This window comes from Chrysemys picta, chromosome 6, assembly GCF_011386835.1.
Source record: "Chrysemys picta bellii isolate R12L10 chromosome 6, ASM1138683v2, whole genome shotgun sequence".
Taxonomy (NCBI): Eukaryota; Metazoa; Chordata; order Testudines; family Emydidae; genus Chrysemys; species Chrysemys picta.
Window position 1 is genome coordinate 73,797,891 of NC_088796.1, and position 23,264 is coordinate 73,821,154.

Sequence of the window (23,264 nt, forward strand, 5' to 3'; positions counted from 1 at the left end):
AGAGGGGCGGCACATCCAGATATTCGGCGGCAATTCGGCGGATGGTCCCTCACTCCCGCTCAGAGCGAAGGACCTCCTGCCGAATTGCCACCGCAGATCATGATCGCGGCTTTTTTTTGGCTGCTTGGGGCCCTGGAGCTCACACTCCCTTTGAAAGGATGATGGTGTTTCCAAGCCAGCTTGAACTGCAGGGAACCCATGGGAGGTATTTTGTCTGAATTAGCTACAATTCCTTCTGGAAGTTTCTGCTTTAGCATTGCCCTGCCAAACCCTTTCAAGTATAGACTGCCACTTAAAGTTTCAGTCTGGCTCTAAATATGTTCTTTTTGATGTCCAGAGAAACTCGGTTCACCTTGTGGCACAACGTGGCCCTTTGCTCCTGTCTTCCTGCAAAAATGGTTCTGACATGTCCAGTTTGTAACCACTGCTGTGCACTTTATTTGTGTTATGTCAACCACCACCCTCTTAAAGTCCCATGCAGCAATTCTATTTACAGTGCCATACAGTCATCATCTTCCCCCTTTTTGCCAGAGAGAAGAGAGGGAAGAGATCTCTCAATGCAAAAATCTCTCCTTACTCCAGCCCTTTCTCGTTCTTCTCCCTTCCTTTCTAATGGAAGGCAGTTTCTTCCCCCTCACTTTCTCTCCATTACTGGAGGTTTTATTAAGACAGTGCCTCTCCTCTCCCTCTTTAATTCTCTCTTCAAAATTATTTTAAACTTTCCCATAAAGTACTTCTTGGCTACCAGGCTCATGCCAATATTTAGCATTAAATGGAAAGTTTCAGAGTAGCAGCCGTGTTAGTCTGTATCCGCAAAAAGAAGAACAGGAGGACTTGTGGCACCTTAGAGACTAACAAATTTATTAGAGCATAAGCTTTCGTGGACTACAGCCCACTTCTTCGGATGCATATAGAGTGGAACATATATTGAGGAGATAAACAAAAAAGTTTGTTTTCTCTTAATTAATTGGCCTCTCAGAGGTGGTAAGACAACTCCCACCTGTTTATGCTCTCTGTCTGTGTGTGTATACATATCTCCTCAATATATGTTCCACTCTATATGCATCCGAAGAAGTGGGCTGTAGTCCACGAAAGCTTATGCTCTAATAAATTTGTTAGTCTCTAAGGTGCCACAAGTCCTCCTGTTCTTCATTAAATGGAGTTTACCACCCACTTTGCTGCAGTAGATGCTGCAATCTCTATTATGCTGCTCATGCCATCTTTTGCAGAAAGTCTGACAAAGTGCTATGTAAAATGGCAAAGCAAAGGGTCTGTAGCTAGAGAGAGATTCAAATTGTATCTACTAATAAAAAGTATCGGGGGGTAGCTGTGTTAGTCTGTATCCACAAAAACAACAAGGAGTCTGGTGGCACCTTAAAGACTAACAGATTTATTTAGGCATAAGCTTTCATGGGTAAAAAACTCACTTCTTCAGATGCATGGAGCCCGTGCATCTGAAGAAGTGTTTTTTTTTACCCACGAAAGCTTATACCCGAATAAATCTGTTAGTCTTTAAAGTGCCACCAGACTCCTAGTTGTTTTTACTAATAAAAAGACATCAACAGTTTCCATGGGAGGTTGATTATATCCCAAAATCCTAATGTAGGATACTTGTCTGATCATTTGTGCATCATTTGATTTGACCACTATATGCCAACACCACTGTGCTCTTCCAAAATACAGCTGTTTCACAGCAGTGATTGTATCCTGAGCAATGAGGAGAAACCAAAAGGACTGTGCATATACCGAGTTCTTTTCTACAGGTTTAAAAAAAAAAAAGACACCCAGACACTGGTCACCCGGCTGTTTAACGGAAAAATCCTATCCCATAGTAAAATCCCACCCATCCCACTTCCTCGTGCACTTTGATCTGTCCATATTTCCACAAGAGAATGGACACAGGGAATAGAAGGGAAGAATATAAAAGTGAAGAATAGTAGGAAAGGAGAGGACAGAAGAGGAAGCAGGAAGAGAGGGCAAGTAAGGAAGGAAAAAAGGGAGAGCAAGAATTAGAAGTGAGGATTAGAGAGGAAGGAGGAGTAGACAGAAGCAGCCATTTGAGGATGATAGTCTCTACTGACAACTTTTCACTCATGCCAGATGCAGCAAACGTTCTGGCCCGGGGGGAGTTGCCACCAAAACCTTTTCAATCTCTGGGAGGAGTCCCTTCCAACTTCATTCAGTTTGTCAGTTAAATTAGCTGCTGCTCTAAGGGCCATGATTAAATGAAACTGTCCATTTTTCTTTCTAAATAACCTTGTATTCCTGGGCTCGATCCTGCTTCCATTGAAGTAAATGACAAAACTTCTATTAATCTCAGTGTAGCCGGATCAGGCCCTGCACCTCATATTACATGCGGGATAGTAGCTGGAAGAGAACCAGCATGTGAGTTCAACAGCAATCACTGGTAGTATTGGTCAGAGATGCTTGCGAAAGAGCTTGTTAGTCACAACTTAAGACAAGGATCACTTTGCCTATCTATTCTCAATTTTCCTCCGAAAGGGAAGAATTTATTTTTCTCTTTCACCAGAATGGAGATGCCACCTCTCCTATATATTATGAACCTGGTGGCAGTGCCAGACCATTGCAGTAAAAAAAAAAAAGTAATCGGGTTACACAGCACAATATGAAATTATAAATTATACTCAGTACCAAAAGAAAGCGTAAAATACCAGGATTAGTATTCAGTGACTATTTCATATGGAAAAAACACATAAATGATCTTGAAAACTAGTGAGAGGTTCCATTGCTTTCACTACAGCAGGCAAGTTACTACAACAGACTGCAGAGTAAACAAAACAGAATTTACGTTCATTCGAACAAACAATGGGTGGGTGATAATTTCCATGGTAGTTGGATCTAGTGTTAACTGAATGAACTGAACAAATCTAATTTAGTTTTCTGGTTAAGTACTCAAGAGACATTTTTTCCTACATATAAATATTTGCATTCAGTTTAGCCTAAAAAATACTTTACAAGGACAGCAAAAAATTACTTTCTGATAAGTCTGGCTGCTCAATTATGCAGTGTTAATAGGCTTTAGTGGAGTCTTGTGGTCACCTGGATCAAAGATCTGTGGTACGGTGGATCAAATCTCAGAATTCTAAATGGGAAATAGCCAGTTCAGAAACCAGACTGGACTAACTCTGGCCATTTTACTACCATTTTATTTGGCATCACCTTTCTGACAGTGCTGGTGTCATGTGTGCTAATGCTTGTACTAGTACACCTCTACCCCAATATAACATGACCTGATAGAACACGAATTCGGATATAACGTGTAAAGCAGCGGGGAGTCCCCCCCCTTTAAAGCACCGCCTGAGCTCCGCTGCTTTACTGCATTATATCCAAATTCGTGTGGAGCCCCAGGACCTTTAAATCCCCGCCCGAGCCTGGCTGCCGGAGCCTCGGCGGTGATTTAAAGAGCCTGGGGCTCCCCGCAGCAGCTGGCACACTGGGCCCTTTAAATCACCACCGGGCCAGTATGTCGTACCAGACCATACCCGATATAATGTGGTCTCACCTATAAGGCGGTGAGATTTTTTGGCTCCCAAGGACCGCGTTATATCGGGGTAGAGGTGTATCCCTCTGATGTTACTCTCTGCTATATTGTTGTGCTTCCTTGTTTCTGTTTACATTGACACTCATCGAATATTATGGTTATTGGTTGCTTATTAGTGAAACATACACACACTCTTTGGTTTTGGGGAGAAGAAGAAAAAAGAAGGAAAAAGTAGAAGGAAGGAAGGACAGAGGAGAGAAAGAGGAAGAAAAGATGGGTGGGAATAAAGGACAAAAAATAATTCGTAGTTTATTAGTCCTATTTTTAAAATCTTGCTAGCACATTTGAAGTTGTTCTTTTCAGTTCCCTTATAAAAGGTGTATTCAGGGGCATTTTCAGTAGTTGCCTTTAATTTCTTTTGCTTAACTTTTCATGGAATTTTCAATCAAATTTTCAGCTTCTGTGGGACTGGAAATTTGTGTGATCAAAGAAGCCTCCAGGTTCCTTTATCCAAAATAGGGTGACCAGACAGCAAATGTGAAAAATCGGGGTGGGGGTGGGGGGTAATAGGAGCCTATATAAGAAAAAGACCCAAAAATCAGGACTGTCCCTATAAAATCGGGACATCTGGTCACCCTAATCCAAAAATACTCCAGTCCCTTCATGCTGACTTCTGACCCTGTCAATTAATTTCACAGTAACACAGAGACAGAGTAACAGAGACAGAGAAACTCAGAAGTAGATAGATTAGACAGATAAAGTGTAGACCTATGACATGAAGATGAGATTTATTCACAAAAGGGGTGGAGAGAGGAAGGGAAGGGACCCAGTCCCCTAATCCCAACAATAGCTTTCCAATCTGAATATATTTTTGAGGGATGTCCTTGGCTATGTTAAAACCATTTGGCCTTTCAGAAGGATGACACACAAACTTGTCAGGAATTTTCTTACAAGGACAAAGAAGAAAAAGCTTGATTTGAAATTTAAAGTCATAGAGGGTTTTTTAATCACCTCTATTTTATCTCTCACACACACACAAATCCCCTGGGGCTCTGATGACCTTGTATGCAAAGCAGGGAAGCTCTCAAGGTTTCTACAGATGCAGTAGCAGCACATTAACCTTACTCATATTTTATCTGATTTGATTTTAACAAGCAAGCACATGACTGTTCATTTTGGTGGTTGATGCCAAAAAAGCAGCTGATTTTCAGGGAAGCCTCACTTGGAAAACCTTTTCTTATTTTTATTTTTTGTAATGTTAAAAATGGTGAATCTCAATTCTAGTACTGTCAATATTCCAGAGTTAGTTTAATTTACAGTATTTTTAAAACACAAATAGAATCATTATTCCATGAAAAAGTAAGCATTCTTTCAATTGTTAACTCTGTGGAATAAAATGTCCAATGTCTTCTCTGAATAAATTTGAGATGGAGTATTTATTCATTAAGGCCAGTTTCTGCCACCATTACTTGTGCAGAGCAGTACCTTACTCTGTGAGTAGTTTTACTAATTTCACTGGAACTACTTGCTCACTAAAGCCTCATTCCTGCAAATGACTCCAGATGGCAGGCCCCTGAGACCACAAAGAGCCTTGCTGAAGTCACAAGCTGCAGGGTTAGGGCCTTAGATACTATTCTTTGTGAGTAAGAGAGACACAATATGTCCCCGAGTCTGTGTCACAGGCTAGTCATATCATTCCTTTTTCTGAGAGTCATGAATTTTCAGGAAATTTTATATATATATATATATATATATATATATATATATATATATATATATACACACACACACATAATTTCTGTGTCTCTGGAGCTCCCCACACACCCTCCCCCTTCTCCACCTACCAGACTGGGAGGGAGGGTGCTCAGGGCTTCTGCCAAGTGGGGTAGGGGTCTAGCCCTGTGGGAGGCACTTGCTGGGGCTCAGGGCTTCAGCCCTGCTCTGGCTGAAGCCCCAAGTATCGACAGGCGCCTCCCATGGGACTGAAGCTCCTAGCCCCAACAACATGCCTCAGGGCGGTGCGCCTGACTCTTGAACGTCTGAAGATTATCATATGCAGTTCGGAGGATCAGTATGTTTGGCTCCCTGATATATATCAACATGTTCCCTTCCCAGTTTACTCCTTAGCTCACCTATCATGTGTCATGCTCTGCTAATTTCCATGTAATACACCATTGCATTCTTTTCTGCACAATTTACTTTCCAGATGCTTAGAATCACAGACTATTAGGGTTGGAAGAGACCTCAGAAGGTCTGCTCAAAGCAGGACCAACACCAACTAAATCATCCCAGCCAGGGCTTTGTCAAGCCAGGCCTTAAAAACCTCTAAGGATGGAGATTCCACAACCTCCCTAGGTAACTCATTCCAGTGCTTCGTCACCCTCCTAGTGAAATAGTGTTTCCTAATATCCAACTTAGACCTCCCCCACAGCAACTTGAGACCATCGCTCCTTGTTCTGTCATCTGCCACCACTGAGAACAGCTGAGTTCCATCCTCTTTGGAACCCCCTTCAGGTAGTTGACGGCTGCTATCAAATCGCCCCTCACTCTTCTCTTCTGCAGACTAAACAAGCCCAGTTTCCTCAGCCTCTCCTCGTAAGTCATGTGCCCCAGCCCCCTGATCATTTTCATTGACCTCCACTGGACTCTCTCCAATTTGTCCACATCCCTTCTGTAGTGGGGGTCCCAAAACTGGACGCAATACTCCAGATGTGGCCTCACCAGTGCCAAATAGAGGGGAATAATCACTTCCCTCGATCTGCTGCCAATGCTCCTACTAATGCAGCCCAATAGGCTGTTCTTGGCAACAAGGGCACACTGCTGACTTATATCCAGCTTCTCATCCACTGTAATCCCCAGGTCACTTTCTGCAGAACTGCTGCTTAGCCAGTCAGTCCTCAGCCTGTAGCGGTGCATGGGATTCTTCCATCCTAAATGCAGGACTCTGCACTTGTTCTTGTTGAACCTCATGAGATTTCTTTTGGCCCAATCCTCTAATTTATCTAGGTCACTTTGGACCCAACCCTACCCTCCAGCATATCTACCTCTCCTCCCAGTTTAGTGTCATCTGTGAACTTGCTGAGGGTGCAATCCATCTCATCATCAGATTAATAAAGATGCTGAACAAAACCAGCCTCAGGACCGACCCCTGGGGCACTCCGCTTGATACCAGTGCTTGTTTTCTTGATACAGTGCTTGTTTTCTGTTTATATTGTTTCACAATTTCTTTCTGCCCTATTGCTTACTTTTAGTTTCCCTTGTTTTCCTTTCAGCAGCCTCCATTTTGCCTCTTGTTTTATTTCTATGTATTTTTCTACCAGTTTTCTTTCTGAGATTCCTATCTCCCTCATCGTCAGTGATTATTGTGCTAGTGACATCCTTCTCTTCTCCCCCTTAAACCCACATTACCTCTCTCCCTTTCCCTCACATTACCTTCTGCCCTCCATTCTGCTTCTACTTGTGCTGACTGCCCTCCCTCAGAGCTCCCATTTGCCTTCAGTTTCTGTCCTAGCCTATTAACTTACACTGATTCACAGCTTGGCTGCCTTGAGCTCTGCACCTGCTACTATACCTGAATAGTATAAACTCCCATGGACCCTCTGACAGAGCTTTAGAAGTATCAGTATAATATGCAGTACAGTGTTGATTCTTTGGGGCCAAATATTCAACTGTTGGTATTTCAGTTTTACCTACAAGTTGTGGGCATGCAACCAATGCCCTAAAATATGTGCATGCCCCAAACCTATATTTGCATATCCAAACATTTGTATACACAAAACAGGCCCATTCAGACCTATATGCATGTTTAATTGGCTGTTTTGCATGTGTGAATAAGCTCTGAAAATAGTTTATTAATATTTATTTATTTAGACAGTGCCAAGAGAGTGCAAACTGCTTCCCTAAACACTTAAAAGACAAGGTTCTTGCCCCAAAGAGTTTCAAGCCTAAACACATGCAAGCATGAGTCTTAGGGCAGCAGTTCAAATGAAAGAAGGAGTTGAGGCAATGTAAGAAGGCTCTCGAAAAAAAAAGTAGGATTTAAAGATCCATTTGATGAATGGCATGGGGGGGGTATAGGTTTTAGAGGCAGTGAGCCAGGAAAGAGATTCAAGAGAGGGGATGAGAATCTCAGCTGCAGGGTTTTGGACACACTGTAAGGGACCAGCTGAGGTACAGGAAGGAAGGTCAGGAAGTGGGAGAGGATGGGATCAAGGGGGCACATGGAAAGGTAAGATGAGGAGAACAGGCGGTGAAGTTGTAAAGATCCTATATCTAATTATTACCCAGCACGTACTAAGCAATGTCTGTTTTCACCTTACCTTTGTGAATCTTTGTGAAAAATCCTGACTCCATTGAATTCAATGGTAAAACTCCTATTAACTTCAATGTGTCCAGGATTTCACCCTTTCTTTTTAGATCTTTCCTAGGATGAAATTGAATAAGCCCCACAGTAATAGTTAAGTCCCCAACCCAGGATCTAAGTAATGCAAGACACCCTGTGAGAGCCCTTGAGATATATATAGGACACACATGTATATGAATGGAAGTCAGTATCAGTGCTCAATAAATTGGCCACATTTGGCCCATACTTATGCCTGTTCAACTCCACTGAAGGTTTATCTGAAGACCAAATTTGGTCCTATAACTTTAAAACATAGGATTGTAAGCCATCATCAATCATTAGAAACAATGCCTGAGTTATTTTTTCAATATTGGTACTAACTATATAATTATCAATGCAGATGGGGTTTAATCGCTTTAACAAAAATATAGCTGTGTTGTTGTGGGGCTGTCATTTGCTGCTCATTAATGATTTTTTTTTAACAATTTCACAAGAACATCAGATTAAAAATAAATAATTCACTAATGGGCATGAAGGGATATTAATGAAGGAAACCGTTTTAAAATCTGCCCAGCACTTTTGCATTGTGATTGGTGTTAAATATGTATTATTGCCACTATGTTAGTGAAAAACCACTTTACAAGTAGTGCCAGGTTGGTTGAAAAAAGTAAAAGCACATTTGAAAAAAAAATAAAAAATAAAAATCCATCTTTGGTGCTGTTAAGCATTGATTACATTTTATAACAGCAATTCTTTCCCCAAATAATTTCCTCTACTATTGTCCAGTTTGTTAAAAGGTTGACTGAGCTGCAGGTATAAATCAATTTTCTGTAGATTGTCAATAATGAGCTATTTATAAAACGTATACCTATTGCTTCCTCCCTGCCCCCTATTGTTAAATATTGATTCCTTTCACAAATTGCACACTTAATTAGCGATGAGTCAGGGCTTTATTTTATTATCCAAACTTTACTTCTCCTTCTGCTACAGAACACTAGTAGGCTTCAGCAAGATTTTCCAGGGGATTCTGAATTTGCTCTATATTACAAAGTGCAGTTCACAAAGCAATCAAGGAAATATATTGAACTACTAGAAAACTAGATTCCGGGGCCTGAATAGCACAGGGAATTTGTAGTAGGATACACAGTCTTTTACCAGTTAGTCACTAGTACAAAATACAGTCTTTGATTCATGAATCATACAGACTTTGGGTCCTGCTGTATTTTCAGGACATAAATAGGCTGAAATTTAGCCTAAATTTGAATGCAATATTTCATTTAATTTTGCTCATTGTTTGAACTCTAGTATTTCTAAAAAAGACTAAAGAAAAATAACTTTCTCTAATGTGTTCTCTTATGTTCTAGTGGATACATAAGCAGTTATACTATTTTTTAAATCATATGATATGTATTTAAACTTCAGATATCTATTTTTAAAAGTGGATTTTGACCCAATGGACCATGATGTCCATTATGGGGATTTTAGACAGCGCTATTAAAATAATCATATAGATAGGAATATTAATTCAGTCCATGGAACAAAGACAAGAGAGAGGTACAGAGAACAATACTTTAGAGTTATAGGACCACAAAAGACAACATTAAAGAAAATATCAAGACATTCCTTACGTACATCACAGGTACATAGGAACCTCAAGCACATCATAAATGGAAAGCCTGCAGCAGAGTCAGTGGATTTACTAGACCATAAGGATTAAAAAATAATAGGTTGGCATTGGCTGGGAGGGAATGCAAAGAGATTAAGGGTGTAAAAAGAAAATACATTATTTATTTGCATTGATTTTCATCAGAGAGAACAGGGGAAATAACTACTCAGGGGTTACTCTTCACACATAATAAAAATGAAGCAATGCTGGACATAGAGGTATAAAAAAAGGGGGGGTAGTGGAACTTGAGAAATTATATTAAATAGATTTCCCAGAGCAGATTCCATTTGTGCCAGATTTCTGAAGGAATTGCTGAACAAATTAGCTCAAAGCCAGACTGCCTGGGCCTTCTATGGCTGTGCACTGAGGTACAAAGGACTTGAGGAGCTTCCCCCATTCCTCAAAGTCCACGTAAGAACCAGACAGATTTTTATTCCCTACAGAGGGCACAGGGAGCAGATGGGGATTGTCCCACAGGGCACATGGAGAACATGCTCTATCTCATAAAAGAGAGTAATAGCTGGCACATTGCCATTACATATCCATAGCTCTACGAGCCATTCAGCTCTGCACTGCTCTAAATGCAGGGCCAAGAAAATAGTTAAGCATTAAAACAGCAACTATACCAAATGGCTGTTCACAGCTTTAAGAAAGGTACAAAGGGTGACCCTAGAAATTATGGACCAATGAGTGTTATGTCAATATATTAAAAAAAAAAAAAACTTGTGAAAATCATTAAAAATAAAGCACCTGACTACAGCCATTAGGTATAGCTGACAAAGCACTTAAGTGCACGTTTAACTTTAAGTCTCATTATTTCAATGGGACTAGTTACATACTTAGAGTTAAATATGTGCTTAAGTGCTTTGCTGGATAATGGCCAAATATATTAGAAAGAAACCAGCACCTCTTCTGTAAGAGTAAACCATGACTCTGTACCCCAATAGAACTCTTTGTAAAAGGTAACAAAATAGGGATAACGTAGCACTGACTGATAAAATATTAAGATTTCAAAGGCTTTTAAAAAGTCTGTCACAAAACACAATGAAGGAAACTTGATAAATGTAGTGTGGGAGGCAAAGTCTTTTATTGGATTAAAAACTAGACATGATAAAGGGTTCAAAAGAAGGATTAAATGACTGGTATTCAGCAGAGAAAGAGACTAACAGTACAGCTTGGTGAGCATTAGAAAAGTTTTTTCCATAAAGATTTATTTGAATTCTGAAATTAGTTCATTTCAGCATTGTTGGTGCCCCTCCTGTGTTCACTTTCTGTGACCATTCATGGGATTGAATTTTACTAGCATGAATTTTTTGAGAAGTGATTATTATTAAGCTTGTACTCTGATGCAAAAATACACTTTCTATGAACATTTTCACTAGAATACTCCTTAGAAGAATCAACCAACTATATTACAGAAACAATACCATGTGACTGATGTGAACTAATAAACAACACAACTCAAATTTCTGATTTCCAGTTTCAAACTGCAAACCATTCCTGTTTGTTCTTGTATTATGGGAAAGGGCAAGTCAGGTCTCAATAAAATCAAAAGACAATGGACCATGGCCAGTACAGCCCAGGAGTGGGAGGGAACAAAGCCTTTATCCCACCTTTGTGGTTCTGCCAATCTCTGGAAAAATCAGAATGTGATTCAGCTGTAGTCAGTTTAGAGCACCTACAGGGCTGTTCTATGTTCCACAAGCAGCAATGATTCCCCCACCCCAATGAGCTATTGCATATGTAGGGGATTGCCAGAGCTCAAGGGTTCTCTGATGGGGCCCCTGACATGGAGTGCTGTGTGCCAGATTCTCTGCCTGGAGAGTTCCCTCATCTAGGTGAATCTCCACATAGTGGGATCCACCAGCTAGTTTCTTTGCACTGCCAGAATGGTGTCAAAAAGCCAGAGCAGGAAGACGATTCTAGTCTGAGAGAGGAGTAATTTGTATGCTATGATTAACTTGTGAAACTCACTGCTGCATGATATTATAGAGGCAAAGAATTTAGTAACATTCAGCAAAGAATTAGACATTTATATGAATCAAAGGAGCATCTGTGGTCACACAGCTAGGATAAATTATCAAGGCCCTCAAACATTATGTTTCAGGACATAAACCAGCTAAGATAAAGGGAAAAAGTTACCTTCTCTGCAAAAAGATTGCTATCCAGCAGTATATCTTCAATGACCATGGATAGAGACAGAGTACTGCAACAAATGGACAATAACTACATTTTGACATGGCAATTCCTACATTCATATTCTCTTTAAAGGGAATACAATCATATATAAATTTAAAAAATCAGGAGAAAACTCTGGGGTGCGACATGGCTGCTTTGCTAGCACAGGGTGCTTGCTGTGAATTCTGCCTGTAACCAGCACCCTCGTTTAGGGGAGTATTCTCATGGCATATATGGTGCAAAGAGAGCAAAGGAGACATGACCAAGAATTCCCTATATCTACCATTTTGACCCTGGGGCAGCTACAACTTATGCCAGGCACCCAGCTTAATTCACAACAGGTTCAAGACTGAGGAGCATAAAGCATGAATTAATGCTTTCTTTGTAGCCCTATTGCCAAACTTGCACTCCCTGCAGTTCAGCCAAGCTCAGGATATGCCCATTATCTTTGAACTCTTCTCTAGTGTACATGAAAGCTTAGTTTCAGCAAGAAGACAGTTTACAAAAAAGAGGGCTTGTAACAGTGATGCTGGCATACCCTTAATTAAAGGAGGGCAAAAGGGTGCTACAATAATCTGTAGATTTTATATATCCAAAAGTATTGATAAAGGGAGTCTTTCCACAGAACATCGTTAATAGCTGTTCACGTTAAATCTGGGCAGCTTGATGCAGCTCTTTTAGTACCAGAATATTACAGCCCTCATCATCATTCCTGCAGTTCATGATTTTAGTGCAATAACAGCCCTTTGATCCTGCCTTAGGTTAGTAATTACCAAATCAGCCTTTATCTACTGGTAACAACTGGTTTGGAGACATTACTCTACACATATTAATGTCACCATGGTAATAAACTTTCTTGTTATAAAATGTGAAAACATATTAACCTGTCTAATACAGTATAATATGCATCTATTTCTTTCCTGGAAAATGATGATCCACCAACATTTCACATTAATATCAAAAGGGATACAAATAAAGCATAGTAATAAGCCATAATATGCAGAGAACATGATAATATAACAAAACTGCAATGAAATTATTTTGAGTAATGTCATTATTGCTAAGCAGATTTTCACTTATATTACTTTCTAGTTAGCATAACAGACCATGCCAAAATGTTAATTTATAAATAATGCTGAATATTCCATCATGTGCTACACTTGCTTGCTTGGAACTCCTGTGCTACATTAAGTGACACTTAACAAGTCTGACCAGACGCCTCCAGTTGTCATTCACCACCTAGCACCACTGCAGTTAAAGGTCTGCATTGTAATTACAGATCACTTCTATGAAACTCCCATTATAAACTCCTATTTTCATAGAATTATAACTTTGTTATAGACATTCTTTCTGGACTGACTGAACCAAGAAGTTCCTAGCTGAGGAACAATTTTTTTGTTCAAATTAAAATATATACTTTGTTTACCCTTTTGAAAAAGGAATGTGAGAACCAAAGCAGAGAGCAATTTTCTGTACATTTTGCTCTCATTTTATATGACCATAACTTTAAAAAGTTTACTACTGAAACTTGGCAGGCTGTTGGGTATTTGTTTTGGCACATGAATGTGGAGGCAAACCTATTGGAGATACTGTGCAATGGGAGCCTTTTCTAGAACAGTGCAAATGGAAAAATCATAAGCACAAGCCATTTTACTCCTTCCTCATAGCTTGTGTCCTGTGGCAGCCACGGATTATGGCCACTGTGTTCTTCCTATTTGTAACCACTAAGACACCACATACACTAGAAAATGGCCCATTGCTGACAACATCTCCTCTCCTCCTCCCTCAGCTACTTTTGAAAATGATTTAGCTGCTGGTGTCACTCACTCACTCACGCCTGTCACCCCAACCGGGGTATGGGCCGCCAACAATAGATCTCCAGAGTCCTCTATCCTGGGCCATTTGCTCTAGCTGGTTCCAGGTATAGCCCATTTTTATGCTATCAGCCTGAAGGTCGCGTCGCCAGGTGTTTCTTGGACGGCCTCTTTTCCGCTTGCCTTGGGGGTTCCACCGCAATGCCTGTCTAGTGATGTTGGTTAGCTGCTTGTGTAGCTGCTGGTGTAGCCTGAATAAAACCATAGGGATTTGGTTTTGTCTTTTGTATCATCTTTGTATGTTTTTTTTTCCTAAAAAAGAACTACAACGTATCAGGGAATAAGTAAAGAATATACACCTCTACCCCGATACAACGCAACTTGATATAACACGAATTCGGATATAACGCGGTAAAGCAGTGCTCCAGGGGGGCGGGGCTGCGCACTCTGGCGGATCAAAGCAAGTTCGATATAACACGGTTTCACCTATAACTCAGTAAGATTTTTTGGCTCCTGAGGACAGCGTTATATTGAGGTAGAGGTGTACAAGTTAATTGCCATTGCTAATTGCTGCTTTGTAATAGTTGCACTTTACAACCTACACAGGGCATACAAGACAGGTGTTGCAACCTTGCACACAGGGTCGCAGCACCATTCAGGTTTGCTCCAGGTCACAATACCACTCAGAAGATAAAAGTCTATGACCTGAGTTAAATCTGATGCCTGCATCAAACCCAATTACTTGTGGTTGAAATAGAAAAACATCCAAACTGGTATAAATTGGCTTCAGTAGCGATACAGTGATTTGCACCAGCTGTGGATCTGGCCCATAGTATGCTGGTGTCATATTGTAGAGTGTTTTTATATTTGTTACCCATGTATATAAGTGAATATTGGATATTCCTGGATCTCTGGAGCAAGTATTTAATCCAGTCTAGTCCGTAACATTGACATAATCTGCACAACTAATAATATTACATACATTTTGCAGTGTCCTTGTAGGCAGTAGGTAAGCTTATTAATTAAATGGTTCACATTTCCAGGTGTCAAACATGGATTTTGCATTTATCATTTGTGTTTATCACATGTAGGTCAAGTTATTTCTACTACCAATATGGTCATATTGGTAACATTAATTTTTCAGACAGTATTATAATTGATTATGCCAGACAAACAGAGCTGGAGTGAAAATGAATGACGTACCTGCCATTTTTACTACCTAAACTCAAAAATTTTAAATAATGAAGCACTCTACAAACAATGAAATATGGCTAGCTTGAATGAATATATTTTCGACAGTTTGATGTTCTAGCCATATTTTATTTGGAATTATGCATTTTAAATATTATTACAGAAAATGTTAGTGACATCTAGTGTAGATTTCAAAACCAGTTCTTAAATCTCATACATTTCCTTCCTTTCCTCAAAGTAGATATATTCCTAGTAGTCGTCACAGATGGGTGAATGTTGTGAAAAAATATTTTGTGAATAAGAATTTTCTATGGAACTTGCTTTCCTTTGGCTTTGTCAGCACCTTTTCTGTTCACTTTCTGTAACTATTCTAACCACAGACTTTTACTGCCATGAATACTCATAAAAAATGAATATTAAGATTGATTGTTTCAATATTTATTACAATTGAATGTTGACTTGCATAACAACCAACTGTGTGAATTTCAAATTACATAATTAATACATGAATGTGCAATTTAATATTCAAATAGTAGCTGGTTAGTTACATAAGTCACCCAATCAGGGAACAGAAAAATACCATGTGACTCAAATTTTCCAAAACAGTGAACAATTTGAATATTTACAATCAATTGCTTATGAAGAATCTGAAGATTAAAAATTATGTGAAGAAATTCACAAATAATTACAAACACTAGATATATTTTAAAAAATTTCAATTAACAATTTTACTTAGTTGTTCGTTACAAATTATTTGCTCATTTCTACTAGTAAGACTTGTGTATCACATCCATACTTCCCCAAAAGGAACTCTGAAAGCAATTTGTAGTTTAAAAAAAAAAAAAAGTCCTTCTGCATATTTTTTCCATTTTTAAATTAATGTTCTATTTTTATTTTCAATATTTCATAATGAAAATGAAGGAGTCTCTAAGTCATAACTGCAGCGCTGGTCCATGGATTTGCCAGTTCCTATCTCCCTTTATGTCAGACTTAATGCAGATATCTATAGGACTACTGTTTCTTATATGACTCTTGTAAGCAAAGGGTGACTGGAAACTTAACATAAATTTGGCTATTCAACTTTAGTTCTTTGCAACATAGGAATAAGTGAGTTGCTATACAGAAATTGCTCATTCTGTTGAATACAGAATTATATAAATGTTGTGCTCCAATAGATATAATTTATGCACAGTGCACACCAGTATGCTTGTATAACCCCAATTTTCACACATTGGGGGATCTGATTTTCATGCCTAAATCAGCTGCATGCAAAGGCTCACTCACACTTTGACAGGGCACTCCTGGAAAATGTGTGCTATATTGCTTCACTTTGTCCAGAAGAAATATCTTAATATTTCTATCCATGCATTATTTCTGAATGGAGAAAGACTCTGTACTAAGAGCCTATTATCATTTAATTTCCAAAGGTCAGATCTACAGGGACTTTGGGGCCAAAGAAAGTTCACTGACCATTTTGTCATTAAAATAGTCATGTACATAGTACAGCTCAAATCTTGGAAATAAACACTCTCGGGCATTCTTTGAAGACTAAGACGACTTTGGTAGGGGCATAGCATGGCAAAGGTGTCTTTTTCTTGAAGCTAAAATGTAAATGTCCCGGAGCTGTAATGTTCTTTTGTTAAAATGATTCTAATCGGTCAGTGCTTCTTCAGTGCTCCAGGTTAGAACAACTGCAGCATCCTATTCATCAGCCCCTTCTTCTCCAGACTACAATATAAGAGAATCATATCTATATTTTAATGGTTCTTTCCTCTTCACTGATGCTGAGGACATCTTCAGAGCAGCCCCTAGAGTTTTCAGAGCCCTGTAAAAAGACAGGCATGTGGGGTCTCAAACAGACATTGGCAATCTGCCGAGGACATTTTGGGCAGAATGGTTTGGCCAGGGCCGGCTCTACTGTTTTTGCCGCCCAAGCAGCGTGCCGAATTGCCGCCGCAGATGGCGGGGGCAGTCCATGTGCCGTTAAGGCGGCACGTGCGTTTCCGCGGCGGCAATTCAGCAGCAGCTTCTGTCTTCAGCCGGAAGCCGCCGAATTGCCGCCGTGGGCAGCTGAACATAAAAGCTGCCGCCAAATTGCCGCCACCGTGGAAACATGCGTGCTGCCCTAATGGCACACAGACTGCCCTCGCAAAAACACATGGAGTGTCGCCCCTTGCAGATTGTCGCCCCAAGCACCTGCTTGGAATGCTGGTGCCTGGAGCTGGCCCCGGGTTTGGCACCCAAACAACTTGGAGTGATTTTAGTAAGGGGAATTTGCATCACTTTGTCTAATTGGAAAGGTATGAGAGCATTTCTCAACTGATCAGGTAACTTGGAAGATTTGGGCGGATGAATTGACAGCAAAGTATTTGGATTGGGGTGCTAGAGTTGGTCAGATATGTGGCCAGTATTGCTACAGCTATGTAGATCCATCAGCCAACCTTCCGCTCAAGTAGAGGGCTGGGCACAAAGTCCGTCAGACAAGACTACTGCAGCCTTGATGCTTCAATAGATGCCACAAAGAATCTCTGAAACAACTTTACACCTAGAGGGGAGAGAGAGCATCTGCTCCCCCATCTCCGTAGAGCTCTCCTGTGCACAGGTGCTGTACTGAAGCTGTTCACAAGACCCAGGATTTGACTCACTGAAGCTGAAGTCCATTGATTTGAGTGAAAGCACGTACATGAATGAGTGCCACTCAAATTCAGAGTTCCCAAATCTGGCCATAACTGTAATTGTTTGCATCTCTTTACTCCTCTTTAGTCTATCATTAGCAAACTAAACTACATTATCGTGAAGGAAGGGTACAATGACAATTTCACCAAGAGGAGCAACAGCAGCACTGAGTGAAAGGTTCTTTATACAGTCTTACACATACAATTAAGACCATCGAAGGACAAGTGTATTTTTAAACCCAAGGTTATTTTGACTTTGATAACTATATTACTCACAGTGTGACCATAAACAACTAGAGTACTATCTGAATTACAGCACACTTTGTCCTTCACTTCTGGAAAGATGATTGGACCTCCCTGACTGTAAATTTTCTTACACTTGACAGTCACAGTGTAAGCAGTGAAATGATGCATAATAAGCACCACAATGCATCTTGTGGTATCACCTAAACTTGGGCATGCTGAAGTTTGGGAAAGAAGTACACTACTAGGGTGAAGTTACAAAAAGAAGAGGGACCTTTTGAACTAGACAAAATTCAACAAAATCTACACCATATTTTCCCTCTCACTGCCATTCAACTATACTCTTGGTATGGAAACATTTTCTGATAATATGAACCTTCTCACTATCCTATTTTTGTTGACCTCAGGAAACTCTAGGAAGAGCAAGGAACATAGGCTTTCATCTCTCCAGGAAAAAGAAAACTGATAGAGGCTTTTTGTACAGGATGGAACAATAATGTTAATGAAAGCAAAGAAACACCCTGTCCAATTCATTTTTTCCAAAGGCATGAAAACGGTGTGAACCAGTTACAGTCATTGTAAAATATTACAGAGATCTAAAAACACAGCTTAGAAACATATCTTCAATACTTTAAATTGAACCTGAACATTATTGCCTAATTAAAATGTTGGCTACAGAAAAAAAATCACTCTGCTAAAATGATTGAGATCTCTTATATGAACTTGTGGTGCTCAATATTTGAAGAAAAAAATCTTAGCACTGACACTGTATAGCTTTTTGAAATGCAGCAGCTGGTGTGTATACATGCCTCTGATGGCAGATTGATTATTCACTTTCATTCAGAATGAAAAGCTAATGTTTTACTCTTCTAAAGAAATTCAACAATGGCAAATCAATGGCGATCAAGGGTGATATGCTATATGGGGATTACCTATATATATATATATATACCGCACTCTCAGATGGAAAATGCTGACAAAGTACTGTGCCATACCACGGTAGTTACAAAGAAGGAAAGACAGATTAATCATCATATATTAGATTCAAACACAGTCTAGGTATTTAGCAACACCGTCTATTTTTAATCTCCAATTACCAGAAAGTGAAAAGAACCAAACATATTAAAATAAAAATACATGATCCTACAATCTACCCTATGTAAACTAATTAGAAGGTATACAAACCTGGCAATTAGACCTGAGAATAATTATTTACAAATAATTTAGTCAAATTGTTTTAGTTCCCAAAATGTTCATGAGCCGTATATGAATATCTTACATTTATTTATGATTTCAGAATTATATGCAAATTTATTAATGGTACTTTCCCTCTCAAATAGATCATATCCAAGAGACTGAGATAAGTTAGATATTACTTCTACAACCCCCTCATATAGACAATAGCCCATGATTACACTAAGAGCAACATGGCAAATTTGGCTATCCTTCTGGCTAGTTCTTACTGCTCCGATAGGATGAGATTCAGCCCTGTACAAAAAGCCAACCTATGCCCCACTTACAACCTCAAAGGGTTATGTGGACCATAAACTCTGTTCTAGCCGTCTTCACAAATTTTAATTTCACTAATCAAAAGACCTCTGGCTGTTCAACACACACCAGATGTGAACCTTAGGTGCACTTGTATAGTATGTAGGCACATGATCAGACAAAAGCTTTTAGTTTCCAGAATAGCTGTAGTTTTCAAGGTACTTTAACTATAGAATTGCTCTTCTTTTTCATGTCATCTTCCAAAAAGAACATTAGAATGGGAGACCTATAAGAAGAAAACTTTCCAAAAGTTATTCTCAGGCAAGGCTGTCAACATATATTTTAAAGATGATTGGTGTTCTTTTTATTAAAAAGAAAAACAGACATACCTCAGAGACAATCTGAATTTGGAGATAATAGGGAGAATGGTTCAGCAAGGCTGGCAGAACATTCGACAGGTAGAGCAAGCTCTTGACAGTAATAAGTCAGGAGGCAGACAGGCACAAAAGGAACAGCAAGTTTTGCTAAAGCTGGCCACACAACTGCCCACTCAGTCACCAGTTAATAGTAAGGCTCCATGGAACTGTTGTCATGAAAGCATTCTTCCATTGGTAACTTTGCCACCGCTTTTATTCTGCTGCAGAGCTTTATATTTCACCATGTTGTCTGTACATACGACTCTGAGACTAATTGTAATATAAAGTAACCATACTGTACATTCTTTAGGTGACCTTTTATAACACACTCGTCAGATTAACTAAGAGGTCACACTGTATTGTTTAGATTCTATTCCTTTTATTTAGTGCAAATGATTGCTTCTGTCACTGCTGCTGTTTCTTTAGACCCTTTCTAAGATGTATATATTTTTAAATACATGAGCTCAACATTTAATTGGCCATTCCATGGGGGAAGAATGAGGCATAAAGTAGAACACCAATTTTGCACTAATTTGTTTACTAGAAGATCATTTTACTCATCAATGTCTGAACCTTGCTAAAGTACAGTTTCAATTTCCTGTCTCAGCCATGGATAAAACTAAGTTGACAACACATATTTTTCTCTGTCAAAACAGTTCACTTATTTTTCAGTCTGCAGACAGTTTAAGAGTCATAACTTCTGCAAACATTACAGTAGCATTCTACTTGTTATCCTAACACTGGAATGGTACGTGAGATAGACACATAACATAGGACCATGCCAGTTTAAAAATGTGCCACAGATAAACAGGGATTTTCCAAACAATAGTGTCAAATAGGCAAAGAGGAATACTCTGGCTGTTGATTAGATTTCAGTGAAGATTAGGGCAATAACGTCTGCCATACCTAGGCCTGGTCTACACTACGGGTTTAGGTCGACTTTAGCAGCGTTAAACCAAATTAAGCCTGGACACGTCCACACAACGAAGCCCTTTCTTTCGACTTAAAGGGTCCTTTAAACCAGTTTCTTTACACCACCTCTGACGAGGGGATTAGCGATAAAACCGGCCTTTGCGGGTCGGAATTGGGGTAGTGTGGACGGAATTCGACGTTATTGGCCTCCGGGAGCTATCCCACAGTGCTTCATTGTGACCGCTCTGGACAGCACTCTCAACTCAGATGCACTGACCAGGTAGACAGGAAAAGACCCGCGAATGTTTGAATTTCATTTCCTGTTTGCCCAGCGTGGAGAGCACAGGTGACCCCGCAGAGCTCATCAGCACAGGTAACCGTGATGGAGTCCTCCCAGGATCGCAAAAGAGCTCCAGCATGGACCGAACGGGAGGTACGAGATCGGCTCGCCATATGGGGAGATGAAGCAGTGATAGCTGAACTCCGTAGCAGTAAAAGAAATGGAAAAGTATTAGAAAAGATCTCCAAGGCCATGAAGGACCGAGGCCATAACAGGGACACACAGCAGTGCCGCGTGAAAATTAAGGAGCTACGGCAAGCTTACCACAAAGCCAGAGAAGCAAACGGAAGGTCCGGGGCAGAGCCGCAAACTTGCCGCTACTACGCGGAGCTGCATGCGATCCTAGGGGGTGCAGCCACCACTACCCCAACCGTGTGCTATGACTCTCTCACTGGAGAAACACGCAGGGAAGACGGTTCGGGGAACGAGGAAGATGACGATGGAGGTACTGTAGGTAGCTCACAGCAGCAAGGAAGCGGAGAAACCGGTTTCCCCAACAGTCAGGATATGTTTGTGACCCTGGACCTGGAACCAGTAACCCCCGAACTCACCCAAGACCCTCAGGGCACACAGGAGACCTCTGGTGAGTGTAACTTTGTAACTATTTGTAAACATTACCAAAAAAAAGCAAGCGTGTTTAATGATTACTTTGCCCTGGCAATCGCGGCCAGTACATCTACTGGAAAAGTCTGTTAACGTGTATGGGGATGGAGCGGAAATCCTCCAGGGACATCTCCAGAAAGCTCTCCTGGTTGAAATGGGGTGATTTTATTAAGGGGACATTCAGAGGCGCCCGTTCCTGCTCTTCTGACCAGAAATGTTCCCCGCTGTTAACCACGCGGTGGGGGGAGGGGTGAAGTGATCATCCCAGAGAATCGTGTGTGTGGGGGGGTGGGGGGGTTTACTTGTGTTTGTGCCGCATGTTAACCGGGAAACCGCAGCCCCCTCCTTTTACATTGAAACCCCATTTTAAATGGACAACCCAATTCATCCTTGATATGGGAAATGCGCTGCTGTTTGCAACCTTTCCCACATGTTAAGAAGGTTAAAAAAGCCAAAACACTGTGGCCTACCATGGCTGCCTGCAAGCCGAAATATGCGACCTTGTAATGAAAGAGTGTACCCATTGTTCTCTAAAATGTGTCTTTTTTAACCACCTCTCCCTTCTCCTCCACCAGCTGCAAATGTTTCTCCTTCGCAGAGGCTCGTGAACATTAGAAAGAGAAAACGTAGGATGAGGGACGATATGTTCACGGAGCTGCAGATGTCCTCCCACGCTGATAGAGCACAGCAGAATGCGTGGAGGCAGTCAATGTCGGAGATGAGAAAAGCCCAATATGAACGAGAGGAGAGGTGGCGGGCTGAATCGCGGGATGAACAGAGCAAGTGGCGGGCTGAAGACGATAGGTGGCGTCAGCTTGCAGACAGACGGCAAGAGTCAATGCTCCGTCTGCTGGAGCATCAAACTGATATGCTCGAGCGTATGGTTGAGTTGCAGGAAAGGCAGCAGGAGCAGAGACCGCCGCTACAGCCCCTGTGTAACCAACAGCCCTCCTCCCCAAGTTCCATAGCCTCCTCACCAAGACGCCCAAGAACACGGTGGGGGGGCCTCCATCCACCCATTCACTCCACCCCAGATGATCGCCCAAGCATCAGAAGGCTGGCCTTCAATAAGAGTTAAAGTTTTAAAATGCAGTGTGTCCTTTTCCATCCCTCCTCCCCCACCCATCCCAGGCTACCTTGGCAATTATCCCCCTACTTCTGTGAGGAACTAATAAAGAATGCATGAATGTGAAAAAACAATGACTTTATTGCCTCTGCAAGCGGGAGGGGAGGGTGGGGTGGGGTGGTTGGTTTACAGGGAAGTAGAGTGAACTGGGTCGGGGGGGGGGGGTTGGAGGGTTCATCAAGGAGAAACAAACAGAAGTTTCACACAGTAGCCTGGCCAGTCACAAAACTCGTTTTCAAAGCTTCTCTGATGCGCACCGCGCCCTGCTGTGCTCCTCTAACTGCCCTGGTGTCTGGCTGCGCATAATCAGCGGCCAGGCGAGTTGCCTCAACCTCCCACCCCGCCATAAAGTTCTCCCCCTTACTCTCACAGATATTGTGGAGCGCACAGCAAGCAGCAATAACAATGGGGATATTCTTTTCGCTGAGGTCTGAGCGAGTCAGTAAGCTGCGCCAGCGCGCTTTTAAACGTCCAAATGCACATTCCACCACTTGCTCAGCCTGTAGTTGAACAGGTCCTGACTCCTGTCCAGGCTGCCTGTGTACGGCTTCATGAGCCATGGCATTAAGGGGTAGGCTGGGTCCCCAAGGATCACGATAGGCATTTCAACATCCCCAATAGTCACTTTCTGGTCCGGGAAGAAAGTCCCTTCCTCCAGCTTTCGAAACAGAGCAGAGTTCCTGAAGACGCGAGCATCATGTACCTTTCCCGGCCATCCCACGTTGATGTTGGTGAAACGTCCCTTGTGATCCACCAGGGCTTGCAGCA

General features: G+C 41.0%; 1 protein-coding gene across 1 annotated transcript; it reads left to right on the top strand.

Moving 5' to 3' along the window:
- Nucleotides 1-20,492: 20,492 nt before the first annotated feature.
- Nucleotides 20,493-22,602, top strand: LOC135984331 (uncharacterized). Its single transcript, XM_065599262.1, has 2 exons — nt 20,493-21,350; nt 21,946-22,602. Exons 1-2 carry the CDS (start codon nt 20,810-20,812, stop codon nt 22,446-22,448), a joined length of 1,044 nt encoding a protein of 347 aa, XP_065455334.1. The 5' UTR covers nt 20,493-20,809; the 3' UTR covers nt 22,449-22,602.
- Nucleotides 22,603-23,264: the final 662 nt, after the last annotated feature.